The sequence below is a fragment of the Vipera ursinii genome (assembly GCF_947247035.1).
Source record: "Vipera ursinii genome assembly, chromosome: 1".
In the NCBI taxonomy this organism is placed as follows: domain Eukaryota; kingdom Metazoa; phylum Chordata; class Lepidosauria; order Squamata; family Viperidae; genus Vipera; species Vipera ursinii.
This window is the reverse complement of record NC_139512.1, coordinates 74,424,268-74,441,853: the sequence shown is the minus strand read 5'-3', so window position 1 is coordinate 74,441,853 and position 17,586 is coordinate 74,424,268. Positions and strand designations below refer to the sequence as shown.

At 36.7% G+C, this 17,586-nt stretch overlaps 1 protein-coding gene across 7 annotated transcripts in view; it reads left to right on the top strand.

Moving 5' to 3' along the window:
• MADD (MAP kinase activating death domain) overlaps positions 1–17,586 on the top strand; it is a 117,587-nt gene that overhangs the window by 78,932 nt on the left and 21,069 nt on the right. For 5 of the 7 annotated variants that reach the window (XM_083349011.1, XM_083349009.1, XM_083349013.1 and 2 more), the window contains 11 exons: positions 1,732–1,832; positions 2,101–2,184; positions 4,138–4,296; positions 4,556–4,664; positions 9,327–9,389; positions 9,703–9,823; positions 10,179–10,284; positions 12,257–12,367; positions 13,429–13,536; positions 13,618–13,782; positions 15,882–15,954. In XM_083349011.1, the coding sequence (XP_083205137.1) occupies positions 1,732–1,832; positions 2,101–2,184; positions 4,138–4,296; positions 4,556–4,664; positions 9,327–9,389; positions 9,703–9,823; positions 10,179–10,284; positions 12,257–12,367; positions 13,429–13,536; positions 13,618–13,782; positions 15,882–15,954 (1,200 nt within the window). The remainder of the gene's footprint in view (positions 1–1,731; positions 1,833–2,100; positions 2,185–4,137; positions 4,297–4,555; positions 4,665–9,326; positions 9,390–9,702; positions 9,824–10,178; positions 10,285–12,256; positions 12,368–13,428; positions 13,537–13,617; positions 13,783–15,881; positions 15,955–17,586) is intronic. The other 2 variants (XM_083349012.1, XM_083349010.1) reach the window with 1 other exon arrangement.

The following is a 17,586-nucleotide window of genomic DNA, read 5'->3' as shown; positions in this document are numbered from 1 at the left end:
CTCATAGCCTTTCATTTCCAGCAGTATTATGGACAGCAAGTATCCCACTGGTCAAATGATTTCATTATGATTAGAGATCTACATTTTCTATCATTAGTAATTTATCAGATATCCTATAAATTAATCAGTTCATGTTTAGTCTTCTTTTTATATACAAGATTATTTTTGAAGGATTAAATGGTTTTTTAAAAATTGCTGCAAAACACATGTCAGTCAGGAGTATAATTATCTGAAAGTAGGTCATGTGGGTTTTGCTTAGCCATTTTCCTTAATTTCCTATAAAATAACCAGACACATCTATTGGCAACCATGCTTGGAAATATATTTTTAATCACTGAAGCCAACATTTCTAAACTTCTGTCAATTACTTTTTGAGTGCTTTAAAATGTATTCAGTTCAAAGCATTTTGATGAAATCTCCTGGGAGTATGTACAACTACATAGCATTTTTGGATTAACTAAGTATCTTTGGTGTAGTTTACTATTTTTGAATCATAGGTACTGTTTTTGAATAATAGATCATCCTAGAAATCTATACTAAGGGCCCTTCTATTCAAGAACATATTAGCTATTGTTTGTATTTCACATTCTTGTTCCCTATTTCGATCTCTCTCTCTCTCTCCTTTCTGTTCTCTCTGCTTTCTCCTCTCTTTCTCTCTCCTGTTACTAGTAGGTATCTAGTATGACTCCACTCACACTTTTAATTCCCCACACACTATTTAGTGGTATGCAAGGTATTTCTTGATTGTGCACCTAGTGTTGCCAGATGACATTACATGTATTTGTCCTGTAATTCAAAGGAAAAAAAAACCCTCCAAATGCTGGTCATGTGTCCCTGTTATGGAACAGTTGGCAGATATGGCTATGGCAGAAGCATTGTGCTCAGTCTCTTCCCCCTTCTGAAACCTTAATGGTGAACCTGTGTAGTCTGTAATATATTTTTCTCCTGCCTCCTTACTCCCATTGCACAGTGTTTTCCAAACCCTTCCCAATTCTGTCTCTCCTTTCATCCATTTTCTAACATTTCATCAGAAAAAGAGTTTTTTAAAAGGTGAACTGCATGCATCTCTTCGGCTTCTATATTATTTATAAAGAGAATGGGATAATCAGTGCATGTCACGTCAATTGCTGATATGTACACTCTTACTGTTCTATTTTTGTTATTACAAACTCTGGAGAGCCATTTATTTCATCCTTTCAGTGCTCTGTAATTTTCCTCTGAATTTCATGTTTTACCTTTCTTTGTGGCACACAAATTACTGATTATTGCTTTTTGGTTGGTTGGTTAGTTTTTCCACTTGCTAGTGAGACAATTGGAATAAAAATCAATGTATTGCATGGTGTAAAAATGGTCAAACAGTAAGAAATATTCCTTTCTAAAAAGCAACAGGCACAGAACCAGTCTTACATACAAAAGGTAAAGGTATGGCTGTCCAGAGTAATGTGATGACTGGCATGCTTTGTATTCATTTGAATATGTTTGATGCCTGCTTTGTCATCTTCCTTTCCTAGTAATAATTGTTTAAGACAATTTCTCTATTTCTCAGGTACAGTGACCTTTGGCTGTGAAAAACTGAGCTACATTATTAATCCATGGTATTGAAAAAATAGGGAAGAAGAAGATTCTGTGGGTCCCCTTTGGACTACCCATTCCCAGCTCCAGTTTTCTGCTCTATAATTCTTTTATTCTTCCTTCTCATATTAATAGGATTGTTTATTTTGCTTCAATTAGGGTCAGAAGGTACAAAACACTTCTTTGACTTGGGAGAGACAGATGAAAAGAAATCCCAGATTAGTGCTAACAGTGGTCTAAGCTTAACCTCCAGCTCTCAGGTAAGTGTAGCTGTTCAATTTAGAAAGGGTGTGTTGTGAAAACTCCTTTGTCACCTTGTTAAAAGATTCCTGCCTTTTAGTGTGGATGTGATAGTCTAGACAAATATGGATATACCTTTTTAAACCTTTCTAATCTTGTTGATATTTGGACAGGTGAAAAATTGCCCCAACTATCCCCAATTCCCAAAGACCACTTGACTAAACTTACAAATGGAAACAGGAATGTCTAACATGTATTATTTTGGTTCCTGTAAATTCATGATTTCAGAAGAGTGATCTGGATTCTGTGGCAACTGTGGGGCCTGCTGTTATGATCCGAAGCACCAGCCAAGATTCTGAAGTTAGCACAGTGGTAAGGCATGCCAAAATGAAATGTCTGGGTTTGATTTTACAGTTATTTTCCAGACTTCCTTTTGTATATGTATTTTTTTCTAATCCTGTAAGTTACAGGTGCTGTGTATATGCTTTTGGTTATGATTTCTCCTCAACTCTGTATATTTTTATTTAAATAAATATATTTTTATTTAAATCTGTCCTCTAGTTGAGGATCCTTTTCCAAAAGGTATGAGTGCCTTATTCATTCTTACAATTTTACATTAAGTTGTCACATATAACTTTTATGTTTATATTGATAACTCATGACCTAATACAACTAATACAAAATAATACAAAGTTCAGGAAGAAAAAAAAAGATCTCTCCTTCATTCTCAGCAACTGTAGTCAATGTTAACAACTTATCACTATCCATATCTTACCCCTTCTTTATAAACCAGTGTTTAAACCCTCATCTCTGCCTTAATCAGCAAAAATCCATTAAACGTTATCAGCAATAACAACATTACCGTTACAAACTACATGTACTAAATTTGAATCATTCTTTATATCTGTCTATCTATCTCCTTTTCTATTTAAACGTATTCCCCTTATTTTCTCTCTTCGTACTGATGATGTTATTGAGTTGGGTAATGTCTACAAAAAAACAACTAAGCTCAGAGAGCACCAAAAGCTCCTCATTTCAGTCCTGAGCTATAAATAATTCTCTTTTATTTGTCTTTAAAACATTATTCAGTCCTGATAAGCAAAAATCCACCGAACACTACCAAAAACAACAACCTCTTTATTTTAATTGTCCCACAGGAAGGATTGTTTTAAAATTCTGGGCTTTTAATCTGTTTTAAAATTTCTAAAACCAACAAGAATTATCCTCTTACTCTATTATTCCAATTTTTTTTTACAAATCTTTAAGCTCGTAGATTGAAGAAAACTAACCCAGTGAATTCAATAGACCTTGCCATTTTGATGGTCCTTAATCTTTAAGAAGCAGTAAAAAACAAACTATTTAATTAAAAAGTACAGCTAGGCTACATTAATGGCTATAAGCTGGATGGAATCCTGCGACTCCTAGTTTATCAGAAGTCAATTGCAAAAACTTCATTTACTGCCATTTACTTGTAAAAGAACACCTGTGCAGATTACATTTTTCAATCTCTCCTTTTTGCAGAGAGAGTTTGACGATTTGGATCCAGTATTCAGTTGTAACATTACCCCTCTATTTAGGAACATAAGTTCACCGTAGCACTCATTAGAAATTTAACAATTCTGACTTTATAGCTTTGTTTGCAGAGGATATGTATTTCTAAGTTAGAGACTATTAAACTAGAGATTTATTAAATTAAATTTATTTCTAAATTAGCCATATAGTAATTAGAGTTACTCCAATAGTGAGATGGGTACAACATAAATTTAATAATAAATATAAAGAAAAATAAGAATGGGATTATAGAACACCTCTACCAATCATGCTAGATAGAAGTTTATCTGGAGAATGCTTTGATAGGCCTTCAAAATTCTACTTGTTGCCCAATATTCTGCTTCATTATCTTACTAGTACTAAAGATCTTTCCAGAAATCTAGATAGTTTTGTTTCCTGAGTTTGTCGCCCTTGCAGGGCTTCACAGAATCTGATGTATTGTTAAAAATTCAGTGAATATGTTAATACCGTAGGTAAAATGAGGCCTAAGATTTTTTTGGGGGTGGTGGTGGTGGTTTGTAGCTTTTGAACAAGTAACATTAAGGCTTAAACAAAAAGCCCTTTGTCCTTATTCATATTGGATCTGTTTTTCCAGTATGGATCTTTTTGTAACATATCCAAGAACATTCACTACCTTCCCATTTTATTTTTAGTTCATATGGTACAATGTTGAGATTTAGTTTATTTTTAATGATGATGTAAATGCATCTTTGTCTTTGCAGTATATTGAGCAATAAGTAGATAGACTGGTTGTTTGTTTGTTTCCTTCTTCAGGTGAGCAACAGTTCTGGAGAAACGCTTGGAGCAGATAGTGACCTGAGCAGCAATGCTGGCGATGGCCTTGGTGGAGAGATTAGTGGAAATTTAACAGGATCACGAGGCACCGTCTCAGACAGTGAAATTGAAACAAATTCTGCTACTAGTGCTATATTTGTAAGATATATCCATGTCCTTCAAAGTTTACTGCAGGCACTAATCAACAAATGCACAAATGCACCTTATAAATAGTATGAGTATGTTTAAACAACGTATTTTAATTGAGGGAATTTGAGAAATGGCTATGCTTGTTCTTATGTCCTTTCTCCTTTGAATGATTTATCTCCTCAGTTACATTACTATTTCATTTTAAGAATCATCTTGTTAATTAACCCCCTAATAAGAATTTTCTGTCCTATTTTTCCCTTTTTAAAAGGGTAAATCTCAAAGTATGAAAAAAGCAATAAAAGATAATAAATGCAGCAGCCCTGGAAGAGTTCCAGAAGATGCAAGTCAACGAGTTTATCTCTTTGAGGGTCTACTTGGTAAGAATAAAATTTTAGTTTTCTGCACTCTCTAGTCTTTAGAGCTTTTCCAATTAAAACTGAGTAATGTGAAGCTACCATGAATTCTTATAATGTCTGAATTCTCTGACATACAAATTGTAACTTCATTGCATTTCTCAGAGCACTATCATTTGCTTTGCAAATATTGGCTTGTTCGTTTATTCTATGCTCTGTGCAAGGTGGCTTTAACATTGTAATTAGCTTACATGTTTATCTGATCTGAGCAAATAGGTTATCATATTTATCTGAAAGGAAGAAGACCACAAATTTAAGATAATCACCTACAAAAGAAGAGGAGACAAAAAAGAAAAAAATACTGTATGAGGTTTGTTGTTGTTAGCTGCGAAGTCGTGTCCGACTCATCGCGACCCTATGGACAACGTTCCTCCAGGCCTTCCTGTCTTCCACCATCTTCTGGAGTCCATTTAAGCTCACGCCTACTGCTTCAGTGACTCCATCCAGCCACCTCATTCTCTGTCGTCCCCTTCTTCTATTGCCCTCGATCTTTCCCAGCATTAGGCTCTTCTCCAGTGAGTCCTTCTTTCTCATTAGGTGGCCAAAGTATTTGAGTTTTAGCTTCAAGATCTGGCCTTCTAAAGAGCAGTCAGGATTGATCTCCTCTAGGACTGACCGGTTTGATCGCCTTGCAGTCCAAGGGACTCGCAGGAGTCTTCTCCAGCACCAGAGTTCAAAGGCCTCAATTCTTTGGCGCTCAGCCTTTCTTATGGTCCAACTTTCACTGCCATACATTGCAACTGGGAAGACCATAGCCTTGACTATACGCACTTTTGTCGACAGGGTGATGTCTCTGCTTTTTAGTGTGCTGTCTAGATTTGCCATGGCTTTCCTTCCCAGGAGCAAGCGTCTTTTAATTTCTTGGCTACAGTCCCCATCTGCAGTGATCTTGGAGCCCAGGAAAACAAAATCTGTCACTACCTCCATTTCTTCCCCATCTATTTGCCAGGAATTGAGAGGGCCAGATGCCATGATCTTGGTTTTCTTAATGTTAAGTTTCAACCCAACTTTTGCACTCTCCTTTTTCACCCGCAACAAGAGGCTCTTTAGTTCTTCTTCACTTTCTGCCATTAGAGTGGTATCATCTGCGTATCTTAGGTTGTTGATATTTCTTCCAGCAATCTTAATTCCAACTATTGATTCATCTAGCCCTGCCTTTCTCATGATGTGCTCTGCATATAAGTTAAATAGGCAGGGCGACAGTATACAGCCTTGCCGGACTCCTTTCCCAATTTTGAACCAATCAGTGGTTCCGTGTCCAGTTCTCACTGTTGCTTCTTGACCCGCATATAGGTTTCTCAAGAGACAAATAAGATGGTCTGGTACTCCCATCTCTTTAAGAACTTGCCACAGTTTGTTATGATCCACACAATCAAAGGCTTTAGCATAGTCAATGAAGCAGAAGTAGATGTTTTTCTGGAACTCCCTAGCTTTCTCCATGATCCAGCGTATGTTGGCAATTTGATCTCTAGTTCCTCTGCCTCTTCGAAATCCTGCCTGTACTTCTGGTAGTTCTCGATCCACATACTGCTGAAGTCTAGCTTGTAGGATTTTAAGCATGACTTTACTAGCATGAGAAATGAGTGCAATGGTGCGATAGTTTGAACATTCTTTGGCACTGCCTTTCTTTGGAATTGGAATGTAAACTGATCTTTTCCAATCCTGTGGCCACTGCTGAGTTTTCCAAATTTGCTGGCAAATTGAGTGTAGCACTTTTACTGCACTGTCTTTTAAGATTTTGAATAGCTCAGCTGGAATACTGTCACCTCCACTAGCTTTGTTGTTGCTCAGCTTTTCTAAGGCCCACTTCACTTCACATTCTAGGATGTCTGGCTCGAGGTCAGTGACCACCTCATTGTGATTATCAGGGACGTTAAGCTCATTCTTGTATAGTTCTTCTGTGTAATTTTGCCACCTCTTCTTAATCTCTTCTGCCTCTGTTAGGTCCCTGCCATTTTGGTCCTTTATCATGCCCATTTTTGCATGGAATGTTCCCTTCATCTCTCCAATTTTCTTGAAAAGATCTCTGGTCCTCCCTATTCTATTGTTTTCTTCTATTTCTTTGCACTGTTCATTTAAGAAGGCATTCTTATCTCTTCTAGCTATTCTCTGGAATTCTGCATTCAATTGGGCATATCTATGTTTTTCTCCCTTGCCTTTCGCTTTCCTCCTTTCCTCAGCTATTTGCAAAGCTTCCTCAGACAGCCATTTTGCTTTCTTGCATTTCTTTTTCTTTGGGATGGTTTTGGTTGCTACCTGTTGTACAATGTCGCGAACCTCTGTCCATAGTTCTTCAGGCACTCTGTCTATCAGATCTAATTCCTTAAATCTATTTGTCACCTCTACTGTATATTCAATAGGGATATGATTTAATTCATACCTGAGTGGCCTAGTGCTTTTCCCTACTTTCTTCAGTTTAAGCCTAAACTTTGCAAGGAGAAGCTCATGGTCTGAGCCACAGTCAGCTCCTGGTCTTGTTTTTACCGACTGTATAGAGCTTCTCCATCTTTGGCTGCAGAGCATATAGTCAATCTGATTTCTGTGTTGACCGTCTGGTGATGTCCATGTGTAGAGCCGTCTCTTGGGTTGTTGGAAAAGAGTGTTTGCTATGACCATCGTATTCTCTTGACAAAATTCTATCAGCCTGTGCCCTGCTTCATTTTGTACTCCAAGGCCAAACTTGCCTGTTATTCCAGTTATCTTTTGGCTTCCTACTTTAGCATTCCAATCCCCCATGATGATAAGGACATCATTTTTTGGTGTTAGTTCTATAAGGTGCTGTAGGGCTTCATAGAACTGGTCAATTTCATCCTCTTCAGCACTGGTGGTTGGGGCATAGACTTGGACTACTGTGATATTGAATGGTTTGCCTTGGATTCGAACTGAGATCATTCTGTCATTTTGAGGATTGTATCCCAGTATTGCTTTTCCTACTCTTTTATTGACTATGAAGGCTACTCCATTTCTTCTGAGGGATTCTTGTCCGCAGTAGTATACCTGATGGTCATCTGAATTAAATTCACCCATTCCTGTCCATTTTAGTTCGCTGATACCTAAGATGTCGATGTTCAGTCTTGTCATCTCTTGTTTGACCACGTCCAGCTTGCCTTGATTCATGGATCTTACATTCCAGGTTCCTATGGAGAAAAAATCTTTACAGCATCGGACTTTCCTTTCACCACCAGACACATCCACAGCTGAGCGTCCTTTCGGCTTTGGCCCAGTCGCTTCATTCTTTCTGGCGCTACTAGTACTAGCCCTCTGCTCTTCCCCAGTAGCATATTGGACGCCTTCCGACCTGAGGGGCTCATCTTCCAGCATCATATCTTTTTGCCTTTTGGTACTGTCCATAGGGTTTTCATGGCAAAGATACTGGAGTGGGTTGCCATTTCCTTCTCCAGTGGATCACGTTTTGTCAGAACTCTCAGCTATGACCTGTCCGTCTTGGGTGGCCCTGCACGGCATAGCTCATAGCTTCATTGAATTACGCAAGCCCCTTCGCCACGACAAGGCAGTAATCCATGAAGGGGGTATGAGGTTTAGAGAAGGTTAAATTCACTAAGCAAAGAACCCACCCCTCCTGAAGTAGATTAATCTTCAAGCCATCCCTGATGATCAGCATTTCTTGCTATTTATTTAATAATAATAATAATAAAGTTGGAAGGGACCTTGGAGGTCATCTAGTCCAACCCCCTGCTCAGGCAGGAAACCTTATACAATTTCAGGCAAATGGCTGCTTTTAAAAGCTGGGCAGTCACTCCTCACTCTTGATTAGGAAGTCAAAAAGATTGTTTTTTAACAACCTGAACTTGACTTGGATGATAGATTGCTTCCATAGACTAATACAGTTCTTCTTCTACAACAGGGGTCCCCAACCTATGGTCCGTGGCCCAGTACTGGGCTGTGTCTTGGCCACTGGGCCCTGGGAATAGCTGGCGAGCCGCCCCTCCACTCGTGGTAGCGTGATCACTTTCGCAGGGATGCTAGCACCTCTGCCAGCGTCATGCAGGCATCAGCGGCCCATTTGCACATGTGCGTGGGCACCGGCAACATGTTTGTGCATGTGTGTGGGTACCAGCACACACTAGCACTGCTCTCATACACGTGTCTGTTTGCGCATACGTGCACGGGGTCGGGCATATGCACATTTCCCTGCTGCTCCCTTTTCTTCCAGGCCACCAAGCCGGAAAGGTTGGGAAGATCTGTTCTACAATGTCTACTATCCATAAAATTTCATAAAGAAACCTTAATCCCATAGTGGAATAATAATAATAATAATAATAATAATAATAATAATAATAATAATAACAATAACAACATCAACAACAATAACAATAACAATAATGACAATATATATTTATGATTTAAACTAATTTTGATTAAAGATACTTAGAAACTATTAAATCCTGAGATGTATATTTAAAAGTACTATCTTGAGATATCATTGCAAAGTCTAGCATTGATCATTTTTAACTTCTCGCTCACTTTAACTATTTTGAAATATTTATTGTGGAAAAACAGATTGATCTGTCTCACTAATCCATAGCAAATGCTTAGATTTCTCTCTCTCTCTCTTTTTTAAATTCTCTCTTGCTGCCATGTTGCTGCTTGCTTGGAATTGTAAAGGGAGGGATAAAGGATCTGTCTGGGACCAGTTAGAGGATGCTGCCATGGAAACCTTCTCTATGAGTAATCATTTCTTCTTTCTGCTTTTCTGTGTGAATTAAAAAGATCATGAGTGTAAGGGGTTTTTCCTTGTTTCTGACTTAAATGCAACAGTTTCATTTAGGAATATTTGTAGAATAAGAAAGGAAATGGTGTGCACTTTAGGAATAATTTATGAAGTAAAATCAGAAGTAGCATATTTAGTAGCATAGAATAAGAAAATACCTGGTTTAATAACACTGGTTTAATCACACTTTATTATTTGTGGGGAAAATTGTTTATATGATTATGTCTTATAAAAATGATATCTCTGGGTAACAAAACCAATGCTGTCTAGGTAAAGAGCGTTCAACTCTGTGGGATCAGATGCAATTCTGGGAAGATGCTTTTTTGGATGCTGTGATGTTAGAAAGAGAAGGGATGGGAATGGATCAGGGGCCTCAAGAGATGATTGACAGGTAAAGTATAGATCTCCACAGTTTGTCTCTGCAATATGTAAGTTATAACTAAACCTGTGTAGGAACTCAGGGTGCAATTTTATTCTGTATAGCATGTTTACAAGTATAACTATAAATGTAAATAATTACCACTTACGTGTAAAACTTTCTCCTTCATAAGAAAATTTTCTGCTTCTTTTCTGCCTTTGCTCATCTTAAATGTAGAGTCTATTAAGGGAAACATCTTTTATGTAGAGTAAATTTTAAGCATGAAACCTTGAGATGAATCTTTAAAACAAAAAAGAAAAAATAGAGCAGTATGTAGGATTTGAATGCTCACTGGTGGCTTCAGTTAATATATATTGTTTTTCTCTAGATATTTTTCTTTAGGAGAACATGACCGAAAACGTTTAGAAGCTGATGAAGACCGTTTATTGGCTACTTTGCTTCACAATATGATTGCATACATGATTATGATGAAGGTGCTTTTTTGTTTTTGCATTTTAGATTGGGTCTTGTGATTGGTGATGCTATAATGTCTTTGCATGATACAGACTGCAGTCTTTGAAGTAATGTTTTAAGGATCAAATTTTCTCATTCTAGTTGCTAAGTGTCAATACACTTAGGGTTCACTTTCTTTTGTGCTAACTGTAATGGGGGGAGGGGGGAAATCTCTGGGAGAGGTGATTCTCCCAGAGAGCTGGTTTGCTGATGCTCCTCTGTCTCTTCACTTCATCTGAGTATAGTCTGAGGAAAAAGGGTGAGAAAGTAATGTGCTAATAACATTGCATTGCTTTCCAGTATGCTTCCGGAGTCAATTCAAAGTGCTGATTATTACTTTTTTAAAAATCAAAACTTTATTAAATTTTAAAAAATATATAAAATACAAAAAAGAAAATTTGAAACTAAAAAAAAATGAAATTTTAACTTTGGTGTTTCATAATTAGGTCAATGTTTTATAGGTTTTTATCTCTATCAAAGTCACAATTTTTTTCTATATTGTTATTGTTGCTGATGATAACTTTTGAAGTCTTTCCTTTAGGACAAAGCACCCATTCAACTGGCCATTTAGAGAAGGTCTGCTAAGAATACCCCTTGTAAGAGAAGCAGGGTTAGGGATTGAATTAGGTAGCAATCCTTCCTTGTGGTAGACTTTACTCTTTGGAGCATTAACACACATAACTCTCCAAGCTATGTGCAGCTTCTTTTATGTTACCCTTCTAGAAACAACCTAAAGCTGTTCTATTTTGGCATATTTTTGACATTGATTGAGTAGTGGTACCGTTATGTAATTTACCATGGAAATTTATATAGTTGTTTTAGCATTTTACAGGTTTTATATTTGTATAATGCTCAAAATCCTTCAGGATTGTGATAGATTATAAAAATATTGATTAACAGCAAAACAAAAAGATCCTTATCATTTCTATGATTTGATCAATCTGTCTTTGCTCTCAGAACCACCTTGCAAATGCCTGGTGGAGTACATTTCATTTCTTTAAGATATTTAAAATTGTGTTGGAAGGATGATAAGGCAGGCAGATGAGAGGACAGTGTATATGTCAGATGTGAATCACATATTCAGGAACAACCCACCATTAGTGGCTGGTATAACAAACTGTCAAGTATTTTTGTTTCATTAAAATCTTGAAAATTATTAAAACTTGAACTAGTGTCTTCTTGCACATATTTATATAGTTTTCTTAATAGCAATATGGAAATGGTTTGTCACTGCATTCTTTCAGGGTTTTCCCAAACTTATTTATAAGATTTATACCCTGCCACGATGGTCAACAATGACAATAATACATCAGAAGATAAATTAAAACCCCAACTATATAATGCCTGATGTTAAACCCCCAAAGCCCTCCAAAAAAAGCTCAGCTTTGAACTTTTTCCAGAAAGAAGGTAGTTATATTGACAAGCCAATCTCCAAAGCAATGTTTCTTGACATCAGCACCTTTAAAATGTGTGGATTTCAACTCTCAGAATTTCTGGGATTCTGGGAGTTGAAATCCACACATCTTACACATTGCTCCAAAGGAAGGCCATTTCAGTAGTCTAACAATACTTCATGGTTTCAGCCCTCCTGAGATTCCCAAAATGGGGGACAACCAGCTGCTTCTGCCAGCATGTTTGAAGTGGTTTAGTCAACTCTAATGGAGGGATGCAGTCCTGCAGGGAATCCAGTGCCAGGCCATAAGAAATACAGTAAAGACCAGCAGTTTAGATTACACCCAATCTTAATAGGAAGTGAGTAAAAGACTTGCAGGTGTAATGTATGCCCATTGACAAGTACTGTATGTATGAATACCCAGCCGTCTGCATTTTGTCTGGATTGAAGCTTCCAGGGGGTCATTAAGGTCAGCCCCATGAAGAGTGTGTTACAGTAGTCTAATTGGATCTCCATAAATGATGGAAAAGTATCACTAAGTATTGCCTTTTGCTATATAGGTGCAGAAGAATGATATTAGGAAGAAAGTACGCCGTTTGATGGGAAAATCTCATATTGGCTTGGTTCATAGTCAAGAAATAAATGACATGCTTGACAAAATTGCCAACGTAGTAAGTTAAACATATATTTGTTTCTTTGCTGTGAGGGGAAGAAATAATAACATTAAACTTCAGCTTGTACCTCCAATGGTATCACTTGTCAAATATTTGAAAGTATATGAAAGTTATAGAAAAGTTTGCATACTTTATAATATGCTTAACATGCAATAGACAAGATAATAACTCTGTATCAAGACTAGTTCATAGTCATGAAATATATTTTTCTTCTGTTGTATAGCTTAGAAGTAATTTATTAGAATATTGTCTTGTTATTTCAGAGAAATATCAGATATTTCAGAATAAGGTGGGACTCAAACCTGGGCACTAGTACATGTAGATGATATTGACTGACTTAATTGTACTTTATACAAAAAAGAATCATGTTCGGGAAAGGCATTGTTTCTCGGGACTCTACTAAGAAGCTACTGCAGTTCTTTCATACCATCTGAAACTGATGAGACTGCAAGACTTTTGAAAGGCAGTAGGTAGCCTTTCTCTGCTCTGTGGTCAAATTCTGTTCCATTTGGGGCTTTCTGAAAAAGCCATTGTCTGAACTGAATCTTAGACTTTATAAAGATTACAAAAGAAGGGTGGTATATAAATTCAATAAAATAAATAAATAAATAAATAGTGAGTCACATTTTGCTGTAGAGCTATATCCATATTTTTTTATTGAAAGGCCTATAGGATTCTTTCATTGAAATTTCATTTATTCTTCAGTAGAGTAGAGAAGACTGCTTTGCTGATGTATTAGATTATCTTGTAATTTTCCTGCTAAAACAGCTAAAAATAGCTGGTATAGTTTTGTTCTTTTTATGATTAAAGTTTCCACTGTACAACTGCTTGAGTAATTTTTTGTTAAGAGTTGTGTTTTATGTTTTAAGATATATGAATAAAATATGTAAGACATTTTTTTAAACCTATGGTACTAATCTGGTCCAATTTAAGTACTTTCAGGTCCAATGAGTTATATTAGGCGAGAGTGCTTTTGTATATTGAGAGATTTTGACTTTCAGTTATGTAATGTGAGGACTGAAAAGAGTGCATCTCTTTTATTTGTTTTTTTTCTTTAGTCTGGCAGGGAGCTCCTCATCCGACCAAGTGGCAGTAGACATATTAAGAAACAAACATTTGTTGTACATGCTGGCACAGATACAACAGGGGACATATTCTTCATGGAGGTAGGGACCAGATTAAATGTTAATCGAGTTACTGGGCTGAACTCTATGAAGTTTTATGCATAAAACTATTTATATTTCTAGGTATGCGATGACTGCATTGTGTTGAGAAGCAACATTGGCACTGTGTATGAACGCTGGTGGTACGAAAAATTGATAAATATGACATACTGCCCCAAAACAAAGGTGCTTTGTCTTTGGAGAAGGAATGGACAGGAAACACAACTAAATAAGTTCTACACTAAAAAGGTATGTTTTCTACTATTTTGCCTTCAGGAAAAAAAACACCTATTTTATTACTTTACTGGACATTTTTGTGAGGCACAAGAAATCAGATCCATACATCAAAGTCTAATTAAAGTGATTTATTGCTAAGGGAATAATTAAAGAGATTTATTGCTCTAATAAATTAATTAGCTTAATTAGATCTATTGATCTAATTAAAGTAATTTATTGCTAATAGATGGAAACTAATCAAGGAGAGAAGCAGCCTAGAACTAAGGAGAAATTTCCTGACAGAACAATTAATCAGTGAAACAACTTGCCTCCAGAAGTTATAAATGCTCCAATACTGGAAGTTTTAAAGGCGAGATTGGACAACGATTTGTCTGAAAAGGTATAGGGCTTCCTGCCTGAGCAGGGGGTTGGACTAGAAGACCTCCAAAGTCCCTTCCAACTGTGTTATTCTGTATTCTGTATTCTAATCTTGCCTATGCACAAGAATCTTCTCAACTAATGGTTAGTGGCTGCTAGAAGTTAGATAAGGATCAATAGAATTCAAGGGAGATTGGACTTAGTTTGCTTCGTGGCTACATAGAGATTTTAGGCTGATCCCTCTTTTAACTCCACCCCAGGGTTCTACACTCATTCTCTTGCAATGTTAGAATTTTGGTCCCTAACAAGATTCTTTAGTTTCCACTGTATTCTTTGCACTTATTAACCTCCTTGGCAAATCAGATTATTTCCACTGATGCCCAACCTTAGAAAATAGTAAGTGTGGGTAGCTATTGTCTTGTGCTTTGTTTAGAAGTGTGTCCACCAACTAAAAAACAACAGATAAGCTGGAGTTAGAAAGGTGGTCCCATTAAGAAATATCCCTTCCAGTTTGCCTATTTAGTAAATGAATAATGGTCATGTCATTATTTGCCAGATTGTTTATAATGGAATGTCCTTTTATGTTTGTTTATAAAAGAGGATGTGACTTTCATCCTACTTAATCCTCATTTTAGATCATTCTCATTCAAAATATTAGGTTTTAATTTTAGCAAGAAAAGTTATTTAAATTATTTGTAATCAAAATTCAGTCTTATTTACTGTATTCCTTTCCTTTCCTTTCCTTTCCTTTCCTTTCCTTTCCTTTCCTTTCCTTTCCTTTCCTTTCCTTTCCTTTCCTTTCCTTTCCTTTCCTTTCCTTTCCTTTCCTTTCCTTTCCTTTCCTTTCCTTTCCTTTCCTTTCCTTTCCTTTCCTTTCCTTTCCTTTCCTTTCCTTTCCTTTCCTTTCCCTTCCCTTCCCTTCCCTTCCCTTCCCTTCCCTTCCCTTCCCTAAGAAGGCTTTCTTTTCCCTTACAAGCACTGAAATGTTGGGGGACTGTTTCATGTTGTTTTCACAGTGAACCTGGTTTAAACTGCAACCATCTATATTTATATGTAATGCATGATTGGCTATCAGATTAAAAAAATATTTTTAGGTTGGAAGAGAAAATGCCTTAAATGTATCAGTTCCCTTTTCTAAAGACAGCGTAAGCTAAAATCTGATAGAGTGGATAGAATCTTGTCTTATTGAATTACTCTAACTAAACAGTTCTATCCATAAAGGAAAACAAGTGTATCTGCACTATAATTGGAGCTAAAGAAAGACGTTGTCACAGTCAAACATCTCTAAAATGATAGCAGTGATCATTCCATAATGTTTGGGTAACCATTATTATGTTTTCTTCTGTTTTAAGTTTTTTTTTCTATTACTACAGTACTGCTTTTGCTCTAAATAGCAATAATGTTATTGACCCTAGATTAAAACTGATGAGTTGTGGACACATATTAAGCATTCATAAGTTCCTGGGCAATTTGGGTCCAGTAACTATCTCTTAACATTTTGACTAGATTTTGAGAAGATGCAGTGCATAGGTTTATACTGTAGTTTTAATTTGAATAGGTACTTCAGAAGAACATTGCACTGCCTGGGTCTGATTAAAGCAACTGCATCATTTTCCAAGGTTGTATTTGAATGATATGGAGTTCCATCAAAAATCACATTGTCTTATGTCTTTCCTGTCCTTCGCAATTATGCTATTTTGTTTATTCCATGCTGTACTTACCATTTTATTTCCTTTTATTTTAATTTGCTATAGTGCCGGGAATTATATTATTGTGTAAAAGACAGTATGGAAAGAGCAGCTGCAAGACAACAGAGCATAAAGCCAGGTAAGATTTTAGTTTTTGTTTTTAAATGACAAGCATTATTAGAGCATTTATGTAGAGCTTTTTGTTAAAGATCTGAAAGTATTAAACTTACTATTTTATCCAGTTTAGCAAAATGGAATTATTTCATTTTTGGACGCTATGAATATATGTATGTGTATATTATTATGTACACACACATACCCCCCCCCTCTCTCTCTCTCTCTATATATATATATATATAGAGAGAGAGAGAGAGAGACGGATGGGATTAGACGGAATCCCATCCGTCATCCCAGCCACATGCTTCTCCCAGAAGAAGGAAGCTAAAGCCACCAGCCTGGGATTCCGTCGAAACGTTGCGCCTACACCTTTAGTTCTACGCGGGGAAAAACCCGAAAAACCAAGGATCCACATACAGGCACCCGTGAAAACCTCAGAAAACAAATATATATATATATATATATATATATATATATATATATATATATATATATATATATATATATATATATATATATATATATATATATATATATATATATATATATATATATATATATATATATATATATATATTTGTTTTTATAAACCGCCCTTCTCCCGAGGGACTCGGGGCGGTGTACAGAATAAGGTAGGCATACAGAATGAACAATAGTGAAAAAAAACAATAGTAAAAAACATACTGGGACCCCAATTAGAGCTATCAGGCCAGGCCGGACTGCTGGAACAGGTAAGTTATATATATATATTTAATTTAATTTAATAATTTGATTTGTATACCGCCCTTCTCCCGGACTCAGGGCGGTGAACAGGGCAATACGCAATAAAAATCGAATACAAAAATTAAAAAACCATTAAACATCATGCCCATAAAATCAATACATATTAAAGTTAAAACTAGTTTTAAAAACCCAACCCCATCCCGCGCCGGAAGGAGCGAAGGTCGGGGGCCGTGCGGAGCTCAACCGGTAAGTGGTTCCAGAGGTCTGGCGCACCCACAGAGAACGCTCTCCCCCTGGGGGTCACCAATCGGCATTCTTTGATCGGCGGCACCCTGAGGAGGCCCTCTCTGTGGGAGCGCACTGGACGGAGGGAAGTTGACGCCGGTCGCAGGTGTTACGGTAGGTAATCCGGACCCATGCCATGAAGGGCTTTGTAAGTCATAACTAACACCTTGAACCTCATATATATATATATATATGTTAAGTATTTGTCAAGGCTTTTTGAATGTACCTTGCTAATTAACTCTTTCATTCCTGTTTTGGCCCGACTCAAGGCTTATCCACAGGATATAGTCAACTTATGACAGCTCATTATTTGTGCAAATTATTCAAATTGCTAATAAAGAATTTTGGGAGGCTGAGATGATCATTTCGAACTCTTTATGTTCTCATCAGTCAGTCATACCCTTTATCTGAGATTCGAACCTGGGCTGATTATATATTAGGCAGTTGTTTTAACTTCCTGAGCCACAGGTTCTTTCTCTCTTTTATTAGCTAGAAGGCAAGGCAAATGTGTGTTAAGTATTTGTCAAGGCTTTTTGAATGTACCTTGCTAATTAACTCTTTCATTCCTGTTTTGGCCTGACTCAAGGCTTATCCACAGGATATAGTCAACTTATGACAGCTCATTATTTGTGCAAATTATTCAAAT